Source organism: Lissotriton helveticus, chromosome 2_1, assembly GCF_964261635.1.
Source record: "Lissotriton helveticus chromosome 2_1, aLisHel1.1, whole genome shotgun sequence".
Classification (NCBI taxonomy): domain Eukaryota; kingdom Metazoa; phylum Chordata; class Amphibia; order Caudata; family Salamandridae; genus Lissotriton; species Lissotriton helveticus.
In genome coordinates, this window is record NC_136059.1 from 1,333,855,480 (window position 1) to 1,333,875,286 (window position 19,807).

Genomic DNA, 19,807 nt, shown 5'->3' on the forward strand with positions numbered 1-19,807 from the left:
GTCTGTGTCATTCCTCACTGGGTTTAAGGCCTCAGGGCTTGTTAGGATCCTAAGACTGTGGTAGCTCTCCGGATCCATGCGGTTATCATGAAAATAAACAAATTGATGTCAGCGTGCCAGGTTGGCACCTATATGGGCACCGCTTAAGTCACTTTTGACAAATATAAATTTGATGCACAGCCGCTCAATGCCACCTACCGGCATGCAGAAGTACTGCTCAGGATTTTCCAGATCCAGTTTGACACTTTGGGAATATTCCAAGGTGAGGAATCTGGGGTTAGAAGTCCATATCAGAATGAGTTATTTGCAAAAAACAGCAAAACCCAATTTGTGTAGATGCTTGACATCAGACTGAACATGCGCACACAAACACACAAGCAGAAACACTTCAATCAATGTCTTACCTTCTCAGAGTAAGGTATGCCGTAAACTTCTGCAAATAGCTTTGATGCACTTATTATAAAGTTCAAATGTCTGTTGAACAAAAATTATGCAGTTATTAAATGTTCAAGAGCATACATAACTTCATGACTCAGTATTATACGAAATGCATATATGATCAAAAGTATACTGGTTCGGTGGAGGGTTTAGATTAAGACAGGAAGAAAATGGTGCTCAAGCAAGTTCGCAATGGAGTGTGTGATGTAAGCAATGAATACAGTGCTACTAGGTCAGGGGAAACAAATCCAAACAAAAAACCCCTGCGAGTGTGTGGGTCTGGACCCACACTGCAAATTACAACCAAGTCCTGTGCACACGTTTAGGGTATTGGTTTTAGTGTAAAAAATACTATTTAAAGTACTTTCTGTGCAGAAATTATGACGGTCGACATCAGCAATATCTTTATGATGATTTTTATATCACACTAGCAGCCCGTCCCGACGTTGTCCGGGTATGAATTGCTGCCGGCCAGTAGTATATTGTTTTGTAGGATTTCGTTTAGATAGCATTTCTTATCTGTGACAGGCCTGTGAAACGCTCCGATTCACAGTGCACTGCTGATGCACTTAAGAGTGCACATTCAGTAGTGTGTGAACTCGAGTTTCCCTACTTTATTTTTCCTTGCAATATTATATAGCGCGAACTCGACAACATGGCATGAGCACAATTTACATTACAGAAGAACACATTCATTTGTGGTAGGCACGGGGAGACAAAGCGATTTGCCTGGAATCACAGGATGTTGAGCTGATGCCGAGATTCGAACGTAGCTCCCCAGCTCTAAAGTTCGCAATTCTAGAACTTGTGGCAGAAGGTGTGTCTAAAAGTGTATATCGGTGCTGGCCATCAATGAGAGAGACCTGTGCATTTTTCAAATGGGTGGTGAAAAAAATATCAGTATGTTGCTGGAGATGTGGGCCGCCGTGCCACCAATGTACTTACCGGGGGAGGGTAAACACCCATTATTCCGCAACTTTCTTTCCGCATACCACCATTCTGCATACTTTCATTACGAAAGTACCATGACTCCGCAATGCCATTATAACGCATGGGATTACATTTTATATGCTTTTACCACGCATACATTTACAACGAAATTCGTTGTAAATGCATGAATGGTAAAAACATGTTTTTTTTAATGTTTGGATAAGGTAAGTATGGGTATAGGGGTATATGTTTTGGGGTACTGAGGTATATGTTTTGGGGTGTTTGGGTATTTTAAGGGTTCAGATATAGTTTTGGGTTATGGGGTACAGGGGTATTTTAAGGGTTCAGGGCTAGGTTTGGGTTTTGGGGTACAGGGGTATTTTTAGGGTTCAGGGCTAGGTTTGGGTTTTGGGGTACAGGGGTATTTTAGGGTTCAGGGGTAGGTTTGGGTTTTGGGGTACAGGGTTATTTTTAGGGTTCAGGGCTAGGTTTGGGTTTTGGGTACAGGGGTATTTTTATGGTTCAGGGGTAAGTTTGGGTTTTGGGGTACAGGGGTATTTTAAGGGTTCAGTGCTAGGTTTGGGTTTTGGGGTACAGGGGTATTTTAGGGTTCAGGGGTAGGTTTGGGTTTTGGAGTACAGTGGTATTTTTAGGGTTCAGGGCTAGGTTTGGGTTTTGGGGTACAGGGGTATTTTTAGGGTTCAGGGGTAGGTTTGGGTTTTGAGGTACAGGGGTATTTATAGGGTTCAGGGCTAGGTTTGGGTTTTAGGGTACAGGGGTATTTTTAGGGTTTAGGGATAGATTTGGGTTTTGGGGTACAGGGTATATTTATAGGGTTAAGATGGGTTAGTGTTTAAGGGTGTTGGGGTATTTTAAGGAGTAAGGGAGGGTTATGATCATGGGGTGCAGGGGTATTTAAAGGGAGCAGGGTGGGATTAGCACACGATATGAGACATGGCATAAAGGGCGGAACATACCACACGCCCCCAGCGTTTGTCAGGCCCCCAGCACATGCCCACAGAACAACGCAGACACGCCCACAAGGGACTACTTTGCTGGCACGGTTCTTTTACCTTTTAAATGTATATGGTGGGAGTCTGCATAGCCTATGTCCTTCTGCTGCAACTGCCCTTTCCAACGCTGTATTGGGTGTTGTGATTGGTGCTGTGGTTCGTGAGATTACCCGCCTCAAAGGTTTGGGCGCTCTCTTTATTATATTAGTATGGATATGGATTTCTTGATAAGTACAGAAAGAAAAACCAGCCAAAACGTGTTTCGTCACCAGGGAGTAATTCTGTGACTCTTCAGGGCTGGGAAGGACAAGAGGCATAAGGTATAATACAAAATAAAAAGAAATTAAATATGGCGCATGAAGAAAGAAACAAATGTGAGGTGAGGACTCAGAAAACACCCCTATTCATGTGGAGACCCTATGGGATTAGTGTAGAAAGTACAAACAAGTGACTTCACTGCAAACAAAAAGAGAAGCGTCTCATGACACGTGAAAATGTAGTTATTTAGTAACTAAGGAGGAAGCAAAATAACATAAGAAAACAAACTAATCATGCCATAATGAGCACGCCTCGCAGTTGAGCGATGTATTCAAATCATACATCCTAACATGGTGGTATTTAGTGAAATGTGAGTGGGTGCATCAATAGTGATTTAAAAGCATTTGCAGTTCACATCAAAACATTTTGAAGATATGTATAGAAGTCCGACAAAGTAGTCTTTTGGGGAGGGGAAACATGGCGGCAGCAAGGGAGCTTCCGTAGTGCTCCTGGAATCCGGGCGTCTGCTGTGTCCTGTTTTCTCATGTTACTGCCCAACTTTCTCCGAGCAGAATGATAGGGAGTGTGGTGATGGGGTCAGGGCCTTGTCACGTGGGGGCATTAGCGTAAATGACTGGACAGACACTCTGGGCTCAGGTTGCCGGGAAGACCACGAGCGATCTTCCCCGGGGTTTATTATACCCTCGGGGCGTGCCCGCCCTGAGGGGTGGAGTGGATGCATGAGTGTTGCTACATAGTAGGATAGAGCCCGCCTGGCTCTCTACATCCCTCCTTCATTTCAGTCTGCTTCATCACCAGTTCTTGGTCTTCAGCGGGAGGTACACACAAAGTCCCGTAGCTTGTGGCTTGGGCCAGGGTTTGGCCGAAGGTTGTATCTTTGGCTTCGGCCCTTTGGTGATTGAGTGTCCCCAGCCGGGGACACCTCTCCTTGCGCTCCGCAGGTCGGGGAATTGTCGGCCAATGCGCACGGCAATGGCAACGGATCTTGGCTTCTCCTTTGGTCTTCGACCGACGTTTGATCGTCGGATCCTCTCACTGATGATGAGGCTGTTGGAGACAGACCGGCGTGTCGTGGCCCGACCTCTTCTTCCTCGCCTTGGTCCTCTGTTCTTCCCCTCGCTGGTTTAAAGCATGACACATTTCGTGTGACTCTTTGTTCACCTTTCTTGACAGTCACCATGGTTCCTCTGATCCTTTCAACGGTCCACAGGTCCGGTTCATAGGGGGTCCTATACTTCCATCCGGGGTGTCGGTCATGGACCACTACTGTGTCCCCTTCCTGTAGATTTGATGTCTTCGCACGTCTGGCCGCACTAGCCTTCTGGTTGGTTACATCTCTTCTGGACTGAATGGCGTCCCCATCTCGCTCAGGTGGTGTCCACGTGCTTGCGGACGGGATGATGTCCCTGGGGGCCTTTTTTAACAGTAAATGGGCCGGGGCACATTTGGTTGTGCTGTGAGGCGTTTGTCGGTAGGCTCCCAGGAATCGGTCTAGAGCTGATTCCGGATCTTCTCCTTGACTTACGGCAATCCTCAGGGCTCTATTAATGGTCCTCATAAGTCTCTCCACCTCTCCATTGGCCTGCGGCCACAAGGGGGTGATTTTCCGATGTTTGATTTGGAGGGCGTCCAAGTAGGCTTGGAAGTCTCGGCCTTGAAAGGGAGGACCGGTGTCCGTTTTAATTTCCTCCGGCAATCCCATGGTTGCGAAGATCTTGTCTAGATTCCATTTGATTTGGGGAAAAGTTGTGGAGGGGATCACCTCCACCACCGGGAACTTGGAGAAAGAGTCCACTAGTACCAGAGTATGGCGACCATCCGGGAAACTCCCGAAGTCCAGGCTCAGGTTGGTCCAGGGCAGCGTCGGGGAGGGCTCCGTTATAACAGGGGCAGGTGCGGGATCTCCTCCGGTGATTAGACACGCGTGGCAGGCCCTCACCATCTCTTCTACTTTGAGGTCCATCGCCGGGAACCAGACTCGGCACCGCAGCCTGGCCTTTGTTTTGGCCATTCCTTGATGCCCGACGTGAGCGAGGGACAGAATCCTGGGATGGAGGTCTTCCGGTATCACTATTAGATGCCCTCGCAGGACTACACCTTCATCCCCGACACTCAGTTCATTCTTGATCTGCCACATTTGCTGGCGGGCATGACTGACCTCCGGCCTGAGCCCATGTATTCCATCCAGGAAGTGCGCCCATTGGTTTCCCCTGAGCGCGTGCTTGACTCGGCATAGTGTTTCGTCTCTTTCCGTTGCTTCCCCAATTTCTTTCAGTGTCATTGTTTCTGGACACGCGTTTTCTGATATCAAGTGCACAAAGGCGTCCGCTTCTTGACTTTCCTCTAGTCGAGTGGCTGGTTTGGTGCAGTCCGGGTGTCTCGACAGGTAGTCCGCTGGGTTGTTGACCCCCGGGCGGAAGATGACTTTGAAGTTATAGCCCTGTAGCTGGACGGCCCACCTCTCGATCCTTGGAGGGGCCAGCCTCGCTGATCCTGCAAATAGGGGCACAAGGGGCTTGTGGTCCGTTATCACCCGGAATTCCTGGCCGCATAGGTACAAGTGAAAGTGTTGACACGCCCATTTGATGGCCAGGGCTTCTCTTTCGATCTGTGCATAGCGGGTCTCGGTGTCCGAGAGAGCCTTGCTGGCGTACGCCACTGGTTTCCGGACATCAGCTCCGTATTCTTGAAGGAACACCGCTCCCAGGCCCACCGGGCTTGCGTCGACCACTAGTTCAGTCTTCCTCTTTGGCTGGAAATACGCCATCACTGTGGTGTCCAGGAGGCTGTTCTTTATTGCTTGGAACGCCGTGTTCGCCGCCACTGTCCAGTCCCACTTATGGTCATGGCGGGTGAGTAGCCTCAGTGGCTCGGCCAGGTCTGCAAGGTTGGGGATGAACCTCCCGCAATACGTTGCCATCCCGAGGAAACTCCTGACTTCTGTGGGGTTTTGCGGGGTGCTGGCAGCCCGGATGGCCTCGGCCTTCCTGGGGTCAACCTTCAGGCCTTCTCGGGTGAAGATGTAACCGAAGAAGTCCACCGAGTCCTGGTAGAAGGCACATTTGGACTTGTGGAGGGTCAGGCCTTGTTCTGATAGCCTTTTGAGGGTCGCTCTCAGGTGTACGTGATGTTCTTCAAGCGATCCAGAGTACACCAGGATGTCATCGCTCAAGTTGATGACCCCACTCAGTCCGGATAGCACCTCTCTGATTGCATTCTGAAATACTTCAGCTGCCGAGGACACTCCGAAGCTTAGTTGTTTATACCTCCTTAGCCCGACGTGTGTGGAGAAGGTTGTAATGTAGCGGCTGTCTGGCTCAAGCTCCAGCTGGTGGTAACCTGCGTTTAAATCGAGTTTGGAGAACCATTTGGCGCCGTTGAGGTCCGCTATGATGTCATCCATGGTAGGGGTGATATGCCTTTCCCTCCTCACCGCTACATTTGGCAGACGCATATCCACGCACAGCCGTATAGCTCCAGGTTGCTTGGGCTTGGGCGCCACGACGAGTGGAGAGACCCACGGTGTGGGCCCGGTCACCTTCTCGATTACACCGAGTTCTTCAAGCTTCCTCAGCTCCTCCTCCACCTGCGGCCGCAGGTTGAACGGGACACGCCGGTGCCTTAGGGCTGTCGGTCGCACAGACTTATCTATGTGTAGTTTGAACTTCTTGTTCTTGAGTTTCCCTAGTCCTCGGAACAGTTCTGGAAACTCCTCCATCAAGAACTCTGCATGTGACTGGTGCACCTGGTTAGCGAAAAACACTAATCCGAGGTCCTCGGCGGTGTGGCAGCTTAGTAGCGTGCCTTTCTTTCCTTCCGTGACGTGGAACTTAGCTACGGTGGAGTATTCCCCTTGTCTGATTGTTGTCGTGATCACTCCGCGCAGCGGCATGGGCTCTGTTCCTCCATACGTGTATATTCTCGCTTGGGACGGTACCAGTTCGGGCCTCGGCATCATTTGGTTGTACTGCTCGGAGTCCATAACATTCACGGATGCCCCAGTGTCTATGAGTGCTTGTACTGTCGTGCCATCCACCTTGACTGAACACATCGGTGGGGGTCTTCTCCGCGTGGACGCTGCGGATGCTCTGCCTACGTATGAGACGACGTAGACTTCGTCGTCTTCATCATCCTCGTACCACTGAGGCCGTTCTTGAGCATGGCTGTCTGGTGGCGGGTCGGCATCCTCTTCAAGCGACATTTGATGAATTCTCCTCTGTATGTTCCTCGGCCTTGTCCCTGCCGGTCTGTACTTTCCGCCTCGGCATACCTTCGCGAAGTGGTTCATCCTGCCGCATTTGGAGCACGTGCGCCCTTTCGCTGCACACGCTGCGGTGGCGGAGTGTGCCTCTCCACAGTACCCGCACAAATTCCTTGTCGTAGTCACCTGATGCGGCCGACTCGCTGCAGGTTTCCGGTGGATTGCTTCCACTCTCTCCGTTTTGATCTGCACTGGCTTGGTCTGTGCGGGGGTAGCTACCGGGGTGTACAGCGCCGCCTCCATCTCCTCAGCCCTCACGTCTGACAGCTCATGCGACCTTGCGAGAATCAGGATCTCATCGAGCGAAATCCCTGGTTGGCGCAGGATTAGTTTCCTGAGCAGCTTTGAACGGCACCCCACAATGATTTGATCCCGAATTTCCTCACGCGGGTCCTTGAACGGGCAGGTGTTCGCCAGCCGGCGTAGCCGTGCGTAGAACATGTCTACCGACTCGGAGCCCGTTTGCCACGCCCGTTTGAATTTAAACTTTTCGAAATCGTTGTTTAGCTGGGGGTCAAAGTGTTTATTTAGCGCGGCCACCGCGGCCTCGTAGTCGCTGTCACCTCCTGTGTTGGGGAGCGTCTCAAAGAGCTCGTCTATCTCTGCTCCGCCATATAGGATCAAGAGGGACCTCTTGACCTCGCCATCTGTCTCCCTGGTGCCCTTGAAATAATGGTTCAGCCTGCGAACCCACGCCTTCCATCTCACCGCCGCAGTGGCCGGGTCAGACGCTTCACTGAATGGTGGCAACGGCGCCGCGCCTGAATGGGCATGGTGGCCAGTCTGCGGGCCGGGTGTTGCGGCTTGGGCCTGTGCTGGGATGTTTCCTGCTTGGACAGGTGGTGGAGGCTGTGCAGCCTGTGCTGGTGCACCATCCTGCAACGCTGGGGCTCCCTCCTCCTGGGACATGGTGCGTTCTTTCTTTATTTATTTCTTAATTTATTTCTTTTTCCTTTTTTATTTGGCTATTGTATGCTGATTTGAACTTTATTTGCTATCTGTGACACCCATTGGGGCTCAGTCTGCACCTTGTGTGGGGTTGACAAGCTCGTCTGCGCTCTTCGCGCCGTTCCTCAGGCGAAGCCACGTGGAGATGGTGGCGCGTGCACTACCACTGGCAGCCACCGGGGGCCGCCTCGCGCTCGTTCGCGCCCTTCGCGCTCGGCCTGGAGCAGCCGACGAGAGGAGGGACTCCGGAGCGTGGAGACACAGGAGCGTGGAGAGCGTCGCCTGAGGGAGAGGCTCAGGAGCGGGGAGAGCGTCGCCTGACGCACTTACAGGTGCGTGGCGGGCCGGAGGCGTGGCGCGGAGCCTCAACGGCCTCTGCAGCCGGAATCACGGTCCGGCGTATGCCTCGACACAGGCAGCCGTCGCCCGGACAACCAGCCAGGTAGGCCGAGAGGCGCTCGCAGGGGGGGCAATGATCGCGCACTCACCCTGGGCGCTCCGCGGTCCCGGCCCTGCCAGCTGAAAGCGCTTCCGACGGGAAGGCGCGTGGGCATGCCGCGGACCGGAGCAGAGCGGGAGCGGGCTCCGTGATGCGCCGACACTCCTCGTCTTATCCTGCACGCGCAGGGCAGTCCGGCCTCGTCGCCAATTTGGTGATGGGGTCAGGGCCTTGTCACGTGGGGGCATTAGCGTAAATGACTGGATTTGGATTACCTTCTTTTTAACCGCTCCGAGGATCTTTTGAGGGGTTTCCACGTTTTCGGAGCCTCGCAGTGCCCCGTTTGCAGGTTCTGGTTTCTGCCGGTCTCTCTAGCGTTTTTGTCGGCGTCTGTGAGTCGGTATTTTTTTTTTCTTTCAACTCTCAGCGCTCAGCTGCCTGGCCTGATCTTCTATGTGCTGGCCGGACGTGGAATTCATTTCTTCGCGGTTGCTGCCAGGTGATCAGCGAGGATTGCTGCATTGGAAGACAGCCGCCCTGGAGCTCCGCAGGGGTCGTAAGACCCGGAGCCTTCTCCGGGACACCCGAGGCAGTATTACCAGCTCCTCTCTGGGCAAAGGTGAGATGAGCCAGGCAGCATTCGGACGGCGGCGGCAAACGGTGGAGATGATCCCCACATTAAAGTGGGTCCAAAACAGCAGCAGGAGCAGGACCAAGGGCAGAAACAGACCGACTTAGCTCTTTCAGACTCACTGTTTGTGGGCACAGGGTGAAACGAAGGACCCAACGAGAGGCCAAAGGCAAGCTCGCAGCGAAACCACTTATTGGGTCACAAGGAACTAAGGGTCTTGGAGGATGTGAAAGCAAAGGCGACCCCCAGTTAAAAGGTGTAAAAGGGAGTTTTTCTGCACCACAGTCACCTAAGGGCGTTAATACAAGTATTGTTACTTGGTCACAAGGTTTGAGCCCCGCTTGCAGCAGTAGCATCAATAAAACGTCCTCTTTTTTGTGTGCTGAGGTTAAAGCAAAGCGTTCAAAGGGAGGTAAGTGAGCAAAAACCACCAAGGCTACTAAGGGTTTTAAGGCAGCTATTCTTGGCTCAAAGTTGTGTTCGAAAATAACACCTTCTTTGCGATCATACTTTAAAGTAGTCCCACAAATTTTAGATTTGGCTAAAGAGGTACAGGTTACCTCTTTTCCTGCCTCACCTCTCCCTGCCCTTCCTCCTCTTCCTGCCTCTGTCTCTCCTTTCATGATAGATTTAGAGGGTTCTTTAGAGGGAAAGCCATCTGATACGAGCAATATGTCTGCTAGCAGCGAGGTTCTGTTGGCGAGAGACAATGCAATAACGGCTGAGAACAGTTCTGCTGAACAGGGAGAATTAGATCCTGTAGTACACCATTCTACGCAAGGCCTCGTTTCAGATAGTGTCAGCAACGGCAGCAACAACAGCGGTTGCCAGTAGAGGCACCAGCGGTTTTAGAGAGGTCGAACTCAGCAGAGTCTTTACAGGAGAATCAGGCCTCAGGATCGGAAAGTGTACGGGAGGACACTATCAGTGATCCGACAGAAATTTCACTGAAATCCATGTTCTCATCTCTAACATCAGACATAAAAAAGGGTTTCGAGGTCTCTGCTGCTAACCAGTCCAAAATAAGGAGCTTTTGCGAGTCACTCGATAATAAAATTGATGGCCTCAATTCTAGTACTGCGGCCCTGGAAGAAACAGTGGCAGGACACTCACATTATTTGGATCAGGCTAAGGTGGATATTGTATCCATTAGAAAGGAAGAGTTCGCCCTTTCTGAGCGAATGGAGACTTTGGAAAATAATGCCCGGCGCTGTAACCTACGAATCCTGAATGTACCAGAGGGGAGTGAGGGTACGGACATAAGGCAATTTATCATCATGCTATTAAGAGATTCTTTGGAGCTCGAACAGTCGGAAGAAACCCTGAGCATCGATATCCAAAGGATCCACAGGGACCCTTTTAGGAAAAGTCATCAAAGAACTAAACCAAGGAAAATTCTCGTCAATTTTCACACGTATAGCCTTAAAGAGTTGATCCTCACCCAAACCCTGAAGCAAAAGTCCTTAAAGTATAAGGGTTTCACTTTTCAGGTTAGGTCAGACTTATCCAGGACAACATTGGACAAGCAGTGGGAGTTTGGGAAGAGGTTAGATGCCCAGCTTAAGTTTCCAGCAGCATTGAAGATTATGCATAACAACAAAATGTAAAATGTATAATGTTAGATCTGTACAAGCAGCAGACGAATTGTTTTTGGCCTTGGGTGGCAAGGGTGGGTCGTCGGGTTAATTAAGATCCCGATGCATTTATTCTAGTACGACTTCACCGTCTCTCTATCTAATTGGTCTTTCTTGGCGGGTTGCTTGTTTTGGACCCGGGTCCTTAGGTTTTTAATGAATCTTGCACCATTTTTTCGTCTGGTGAAAAGGGAAAAGTAAAAAAAGAGAAGGAGGAAAAAAATAAAAATAAGGTGTAGATGACAATAATAAAAGAGAAGGAGTATAAAATGGAAAAAAATAATAATAATACAACGTGAAAGGAAAAAACAAATAAAAAGGGAGGCTATACATCTTAATTATTAATTATTACCCACAAGTAGAGGGCAACCCTTAATCACCTCAGCTCTTGTGTATCTTGGGTTATTCTTTATAATATTCTAAACACACGGTGGGCATCTGGAGGGGGGGCACTATCTTCTGGACATGTTCCGGATAGATAGGGCAAGGGTTTCCCAGGGTGGGTGGTGGGGTAGGTATGGGCACTGGTGTAGTGGGTGGGTGTGGCTTGGGAAAAAACTAAAAAAGTTCCTCATTTTTCTCCTGATTGTTTTTTTGCTAATTAGTCTTAAAGTGGTCTTTGGCATGATTTTACTACTTTTGGTTGGGGTTCCTTCAGAGGTTACAGGCTTATGGAATGTAGTAGGAGAATCGCAACCCATTTATGAATAGTTGGCAAATTCTCTCCTGGAATATCAATGGTCTCCGCACCACTCCCCGAAGGGATAAGATTTTACAATATCTGCGTGATTGTGATGCGCGGGTCATTGTACTCCAGGAGACCCACTTGACTGAGCCAGAACTTCTTGCTCTTGTAAAAAAAAAAAATTGGGGTTGACTTTTATATCTCTACAACACAATGCAAACATAACAGGGGAGTCGCGATTCTGTTTAAAAAATCGCTAAAAGCCCGTCTAGTATCTAAGTTAACAGACCCAGTTGGCAGATGGGTAATCTCTACAGTTATTATTGCAGGGGCTCAAATTACTATAGTAGGATACTACGGCCCCAATTTGGATGATCCCTCTGTCCTGGAATCTCTTTTTCTTCATTTACTTTCATTTCCAGAGCCTATTATTTTTGCAGGGGATTTTAATTTAGTTATTGATCCCTTGCAAGATAAGTCACCAAGCAGTCGAGCCTTAATTCACTCGAAATCTAGAACTCTCCTACTGGCCAACATGAAACTATACCGCTACATAGATATATGGAGAATAAGGTCGAGGAAACAAAAGGGAATTTCATTTCGTAATTATAAGCACCATCATCAATCTAGGATTGACTATGTTTTAATAAGCCTGTCACTGGAAAGTGCAGTGAAGAGCATTACTTATCTCACTTCACATTTATCCGACCACTCTGCTGTTTTGATGACAATGGCAATGACAGGTTTACCTAGAGCAGCTCCCTGAAGTTGGTCCTTTGATCGATCACTGCTTTCTATACCAGACGAGATTTCGTTTTTGATAAAAGAAAGCGATAGCTTTATGAATGTTAATATTGGTTCTGCTAACTTAGTAACAATCTGGGATTCTTTTAAGGTCTTCCTTAGGGGTCAAGTTACTAGCAGGGTCTCCTGTAGGAGTAAGATGTACAAAGAGGTGGTATCCTCTAGTGAGGTCGAAATAGCTAGACTTCTAAGGGAAATTGATTTGTATTCAGCTGCTTCTCCTATCCTCTTACAAGAATTACAGAACAAATTGGTTCGTGTAATGAGGGAGTTAGACTCAGTGTTGAACGCCCGTGTCCTACAAAGGTGGGAAGCTAGTAAAATTGCCCATTTTCAATATGGCGAAGGCGCAGGGAGGCTTTTATCATGGAAATCCAAGACCGATCGGGTCCGGAACAACATTAGTTTAATTAAGCAGGATAACAGGACTTATTCTTCAGATGAAGACATCAGGACAATCTTCCGGTCATTTTTCGGAGGTATTTATACTGAGGATAAGATCATCCACCAGAATTCCATTGAGAAATGGCTAAATGAGAAATCTTTGCCATCATTGACCATACAACAATCGATCTCTTTAGATCAAATGATCACACAGGAAGAAGTCAAAAAAGCCATTCAGAGTAGCAGGTCCGGGAAGGCGGCAGGCCCAGATGGTCTTCCTGTTGAGATTTATAGGGCTCTTGAACAGGTGGTTGTGCCTTTTCTAACTATATTATTCAATCAGATCTTTCAGCAAGGGATGTCACCACCAAAATCCTGGGATAATGCCTCAATAACCTTCATCTTAAAGCCAGGCAAATCAGCATCGTCATGCGGGTCATATCGACCAATTTCTATTCTAAATGCTGATTACAAGCTATTTGCTTCTATCTTGGCTAATAGGTTGGGTTCAGTCGCAGGGGGTATTTTACATCAAGACCAGAGAGGTTTTGTCAAAGGTCGACAACTCTTTGAGTTGACCTACGGCCTCATAGGGGCTATTGATATTGCCTCTTATGCCTGTTTACCTTTGGCTGTTCTCACACTCGACGCCACCAAGGCCTTCGACAGGGTGAATTGGTCATACCTGTCGGGGGTCTTGGCTAAGGTCAACATTGGAGCGGGTTTCCGCCGAGCAGTGAGTTTACTCTATCAGAACCCTTCAGCCTCTCTTCTGGTGAATGGATCATTGACTGACCCCTTTAACATCTCACGAGGAACACGGCAGGGCTGCCCTCTTTCCCCTCTTCTGTTTGAGCTGTATATTGAGCCCTTCGCGCAGCGGTTGAGGGACGATATTAACTTTAAATCTTTCAGTTACAGAGGTTGGGACAAGAGGGTGGCCCTGTACGCGGATGATATCCTGATCTTTTCTTCAGAACTTAGCTCTGCCCTGCCTGCCGTCATCAATTTGGCTCAGAATTTTGGCGAAATCTCCGGATATGAGGTTAATGCCTCTAAAACAGAGATCATGACCTGGAACCACAAGCATTTACCAGTCGGGGTTAAACCCAGTCTAAGAATGCGTTATTTGGGGTTAGAAATTGTCCAAGACATTAACACAATTGTCAAGACTAACTTCTCTATTATCGCGAAGGAGTGCCGGCAACTTATGAGATCTTGGGCATCGTTGCCATTGTCTATCTTGGGAAGGGTCAACCTCATAAAGATGACAGTCTTGCCAAAGATCACTTTTTTGTTTCATACCATCCCTCTTTATTTTGAACCTTCATTGTTTGTTAATTTACAGAGTGATTTTAATTAATTTATTTGGGCCCAGCACACATCGAGAATAAGTTTGAAAAAGTTAAGACATAGTAGAGAAAAGGAAGGGTTAGCAGCCCCAGAGCTTCAATTATATGCATGGGCATTTCAACTTAGTCACTCCCGAATGTTACTAAAAGTACCTACTATCTTCGGGATTGGGTGTATGTTTAGTGCCATGCTCAGCGGGGTAGGTTTTGCACAGGAAGGGTTTCTTTTTAAGTTTGGAAATCCCAAATAAAAAATTGAAAGTTCTGCAGGGCCTGGCCAGAACATGGACCAAGGTCAATACTACTACAAAGATGGGTTACTTTTCAAGCAAGGCGCCTTTGTGGGATTCACCAAGGAGCCCGAGTTGGCTCATGGATAGTCTTGCTTTGCCCTTGAGAGAGGCCGGCTTGGAAGTCTGGGGGGATTTGTTCCTTGATGGAGTATTAATCCCATGGGAATCCTTGAGCGCTAGAGTCGGCCCTAACCTTTCTAGATTCAAATATCTACAAATAGCTAGCTGGGATCGTGCACAGGCCACCTCCAAGTCCAAACTCCATCTAGGTGGGGGTAATTGGTTAGAATCTCAACTTTTCAACAAACTACAGCCAAAAAGGAGATATCACTTTGGTATCATTTAATCTTGGAGGAGATTGACGGTGATTTCCAACTGGCCGGAAATCTGTGGGCGACATCTTTTCCAGACCTAAAGGTGGGACGCCTTTGGATTGCCTCTTTTAAATTATCATGGGACATTGTTAAACCAGCATGGCTCCGAAGAAACCATCTCTTTGTATTACATAGGGCTTATTACTCGCCACAAAGGCTATCTAAATTTTCTAAAGATCGTCCAGTTTCCTGTGCAAGGTGCGGGGCAATTGCAGCATCGGATATCCATATGTTTTATGAATGTCCACTTTTAGCTCAATTTTGGAATTCTATAAGTACTTTATTTACAGCTAGTTTGGGACGCCTGGTTACGATGAATCCTGCTGTAATAATTTTCGGAGTTATGGAAGGGGTGGTGGGCCCTCCCAAAATCCTGCTCTTTTATTCAATTCTTCTGGACAGGAGAGAAATATGTAAAAAATGGAAGGATACAGCACCTCCCTCTTTTTTCGACTGGCGGGTCTCAATATTGCAGGTCTCAAGACTCGATTTACTAAGATCTGACAATCCAAATAAAAGAGCTTTTTGGCACCTTTTAAAGTGGACTTAGCTTTTGACTAATTACGTTTTTTGTTTCCCCCCCCCCCCGGTTGGTCCAATGATTACGCTGCTTTTGGTTTCCCCTTTTACCTCTGCTGACATAGCCCAGACCTGTCTGATCTCGTCTTGGTCGTGGGTACTCCCTTGCAGCAAAACATTACCCTTAAGGTCTCTGTGTGTGGGTCTAGGAGAGTTTGATTCCACTAATTGGTAGGCAGGTTCATATCATGCCTTCCAACCCAGATCTCTGAAGTCAGACAAAGTTAAACTGTGGGAAGCACCACACAGGAGCAACATTCTAGCCGTGTAGATTATATACCACTTATCAAAAGGTCTGAAAGTGTCATGCGGTCAAGCTAGATGAAAAGCAAAAGTATCTGATGTGCAAAAGTCCGGGGAAACAAAGGGTTGCCCTTTGTTTCCCCAGACTTTCGCACATCATATTTTTTTTCCTACAGGTAGAACCTTTATTTCTCCATACTTTTGCTTTTCATCTAGCTTGACCGCATGACACTTTCAGACCTTTTGATAAGCGGTGTATTAAATCCAGTAAAGGAAGATCAAATTTGGAAATAGTGGAGGAAAACGAAACAAATCTTAAAGTATCATGAAAATGAACATCGACTTCTAAATTTTTAATTTCCGTATACGGCCTTATTCCCCCACCCCCAATTTAATGCAGGAAACAACACAATTTTAATAGCCTGTCACACTTAATTCAGCTTAAACAAAATGTTGAGAACTAGTTGCAGTTACTTAAAAACCACATAACTACTGTTTGAGAAAGAGTCAGAATTTAACATAAAATGTTTGCCATCCACTTTCACAGGATTCTGAACTGGAACCGGTGATCGAGTGATGTGGTGCTCTGCAGCAGCCTCAGGAGCAGATAAATTGGCATCTTTGTTTGAGACATTCTAAGAACATCTTCTGCTTCAAATGCAGATGAGTGAGTGTAGACCGCTCCACCAGCATCATCATAAATGCTTCAGTTTTCCGCCAAAGACTGGTCTTTCATGCAAAATATTTAAGCCAGGGGTTAAAGGAAAACTAACCCAACACAATATGGTCTTTAGTCAAACCTGGCAAAAATGGAACTGTTGCTGGGTTTTTACGGACAAATCCGGAGGGGTGGGGAGCAACACAGAGTGCAGGGAGGTGGGAATGTGCAGTTGAAGCAGTACATGGAGAGAGAGTGACAAAGTAAGAAAACACATTCACTTCCACAGAGTACTGAAAGTAAAAGAGGAGAAGTATTGGCCTGATGTGAGCCGAGTAAGGACACAAGTCATCCACTCAAAAAGACACTAAAGAAGCTAGGCTTCAGGGCGGCAAAGAAGACCCATCAAACAAGAAGCTAGTGAGACTGACAAGAAAAAATTGCTAGTATTGTTCAAAATAGGTGTTTGACCTAACATCCTTGGTGTGGTCTTCCCAAAAGCATTTTCCTTCACCTCTCCTGTTTTCTGATATTAGATATTAGTTGTTGTCAACTTTTAGGAATCTTTGCACTTTACTGCTGCTAACCAGTGCTAAAGTGCCTATGCGCTCGCCCTAAAACATGGTAAAACTATTTTACACCTGATTGGCTCATTTAATTTACTTATACACTGTTAGTACATGGTACTACATGTACCCCCACAACCTGTAAAATGAAATACCTCTAGGAGGGACTGCAGCACTCATTGTGTCACCCACTACAGTAGCCCTTTAAAACATGTCTCAGGCCTACAATTGCAGACTGTAGTACAGTTTTAAAAAGTCAATTTGACCGGGAAAAATAAACCTTTTGCCAGGCTTAATCCTTTCTTTCTAATACATACAAGTCACCGCTAAAGGCCTATAGTGCAGGGTGCACTGTATTAAAACAGTAGGAGTTTAAGTTTTCTATGTAATGGTAGTGAAAAACTCCTAAATGTGTTTTTCAGTATTGTTCTGCCCCTCTCTCAGATTGGATAACTTTGGCTTATCTTTTTACATTTAATAAGTGCTAACATTTAACTGGGAATAGGTAGAAATCTCTTGTTTGGGCTCAAATGAATTACAATTTAAAATCATTTTAAATGGTAAAGTTAGATTTTAGATTTCAATTTTGGAAATTACAGTTTTAATAAGTTGCCATTTTCCTGCCCAAAAGCATCTAAGGCTTTCTTGGAGTTTCCAGCTGCCTGGGTCTTTTAATAGCTCCTCCATTAAGAATGTGTATGGGGCCAAGATAGTGACAATAGGGGACTAGGGGCCAGATGTAGGTCGCCCAATACCGGTCGGTAACGGTCGAAATTACCGATTTTCGGCCGTTACCGACCGGTATTAGGCTACTGAGATGGAGGTGGCCTAAATTGCAAATTCGGTAATTTACCGAATCGGTATTTTAAGGAATCGGTAAATTACCGAATTTGCAATGTAGGAAGCACTCAAATGAGTGTTTTTCCCATTTTAGGATTCGTTATTTACTACCGACTATAAGTTGGTGGTAAATAACGAATACCTTTGAAAATGCAAATCTGTGCATTTTCAACTGTGCCATGTGGCAGACATACATGCCCTTAGGGCATGTATGTGTGCCACATCTGCACACAAGCACGATTCAGGGGTGCAACAGGGTGTCAAAATGACACCCTGGCACCCTTGAATGTTTCCCCCATTTTACCGAATCGGTATTTACCGATTCGGTAATTGCCATTCATTCCTATGGGCCTCCAGGCCCATAGGAATGAATGGCAATTATCGAATCGGTAAATACCGAATCTTACCGATTCGGTAATTTTCACTGAAAAATTATCTACATCCCATTTACCTATTCTTAAATACCGAATCGGTAAAATTCGGTATTTAAGAATAGGTAAATTGGGATTACCTACATCTGGGCCGTAGTGTGGGAAGGATGGGTAATTTCTAATGGCTTGCCTCCAGCACACACACAAAGGAACCTGACGCAATTATTTTGTCATCCCAAACATCTAGGTGCCTTTGCAGGGGAAGGGAAGAACATTCCAGAACCAGATGTGGGAGTAGCCTAGAACATGTCCCCACTTGAAAAGATTACACCAGGTATAAATGATGGACCATATCTCCAAACTGGAAAGGACAGAGAGAGGTTACGGTCCAACACACACACTCTCAAGATACATAATCAAACAAAAAAGTGTGCTGTTCCGAGCTGGAGGTCCAGGCACCTATCTTAAGTATTCAGGCCTCAACTGGTCATGTGGATCCTTATCTTGTAGAAGCACAAGCCATCACCTATCCAAATGTTGCATGCTTATTCATTGGGTTCTGCTCGTCATTGGGCTGGTGGTGCAATTCCCAACGGGCCCTTCAAGGGGGCTCTTTGCCAGAGATGTCGTAGTTTTGCCTTGGGGTTTGCAATTAACCAACCAAACCCCTCTAAAATTTATGAAGGGGATAAATATTGGACCTCCTTAGCCACTATTCTGTACACTTATGAACCTGCAGAAAATATAGAGGAAGTACGGCCTTGTTCCCCTGGGGACAGCCCTTCACCGCTGTCGGCCAGAACTTTCCTCCAGTCAGGTAAAACCAGATAACCATGAGATGTGTAATGTGCTTTGAATATTTAGGCACAATACTTACCTAAAACTTTGAAATTACATATCTCCAGTTCTACTTATTGGATTTCTATCATCTTGGTCTCATTTAGATTTAATAAAAAGTATACAACGCTTCTAAATTGGTTTAGGATTTTTCTCATGCTGGGTTTTCACTTTATTGCAGTTTGCGTGCTGCAATAATACTTTACACTTTGCCTCTAAGTTAGGCCTGACTGCTTTTGTGCCAAGCAACCAGATGGTTAAGCACAAGTTAATTGTGTGATTTGTGTGCTTTGCCCTGAAATGGATTGTGGTTGTGTCTGAGTGGGGCTTCTACCCCCTCAACCAATTACCCAATTTCTTACAATAGGTAGTTGACAACAGGAAGCCAAAAGCTGTCTGTAGTGAGACCTAAAATTAAATGCAAAAATATTCATTGCAAATGCATTTCCTTTTAAGAAGAAGCAAAACTTAACTTTACTTAAACATACTATTAGCAGATAAAGACAATGTGGTTTCTCCCTCAGTTGTTTGAGGACATTGAGGTACAGAAGGACACCTGCGGCTCAGATGAAGATTAATGCAGAAATTGGCATTCGAACAATGCCAAGTTTTCAAAATAGAATGGTTATTCTTACTGCAGACTCTGTCTATTCCCACAAACATGACAGGAATCAAAATAATGCCAATAAACCTTCAAAATGACAAAAGAGGTGCCAATTTCTCCCATGGAGACTAAGATGAAAGATGTAGTGCCATCGGTTCTTTAGGTATGTATTGTATCACGAGCACCTGTTGCTTTCAGTGAAAGGTTTTCCCTCCACATGAAAAAAGATGCAGGCAACACAAAGGGTGGATATGGGTAGGGGTGAGAATCTGCATGAAATATATTATAATATTGCATTTACGAGGGTCAATGTTTCTATATGTTAAGTTACTTATTCTAATCATCACTCTATTCCACCAAAATATTAGTTTCTTGAAACCTTCCCAAACCTAGCTTTAAACAATTGACAGCAGAACATACAACAGACCTTACAGTGTACCGCTGCAGATACACATATTACATAGGACCGAAAGAACAAATCTGGCCTATGCAAAAACACCAGGCAATAATCAATGGACTGCTAAATGTAGAAAGGATGAGGAAAATTACTGAGTGTACTCTTGGATGCTGACAAGACCCACTGCAAATCCATTCAATATAGCAGTATCAAAGCCAAGCTTGTTGAAGAATGGTCTTTCTTCTGA

The 19,807-nt window shown here is 46.5% G+C and overlaps 1 protein-coding gene across 4 annotated transcripts in view; it reads right to left on the reverse strand.

Moving 5' to 3' along the window:
• UBA6 (ubiquitin like modifier activating enzyme 6) overlaps positions 1-19,807 on the reverse strand; it is a 1,111,768-nt gene that overhangs the window by 391,662 nt on the left and 700,299 nt on the right. For all 4 annotated transcript variants that reach the window (XM_078676253.1, XM_078676254.1, XM_078676252.1 and 1 more), the window contains exon 26: positions 405-474. In XM_078676253.1, coding sequence (XP_078532379.1) covers positions 405-474 — 70 coding nt within the window. The remainder of the gene's footprint in view (positions 1-404; positions 475-19,807) is intronic.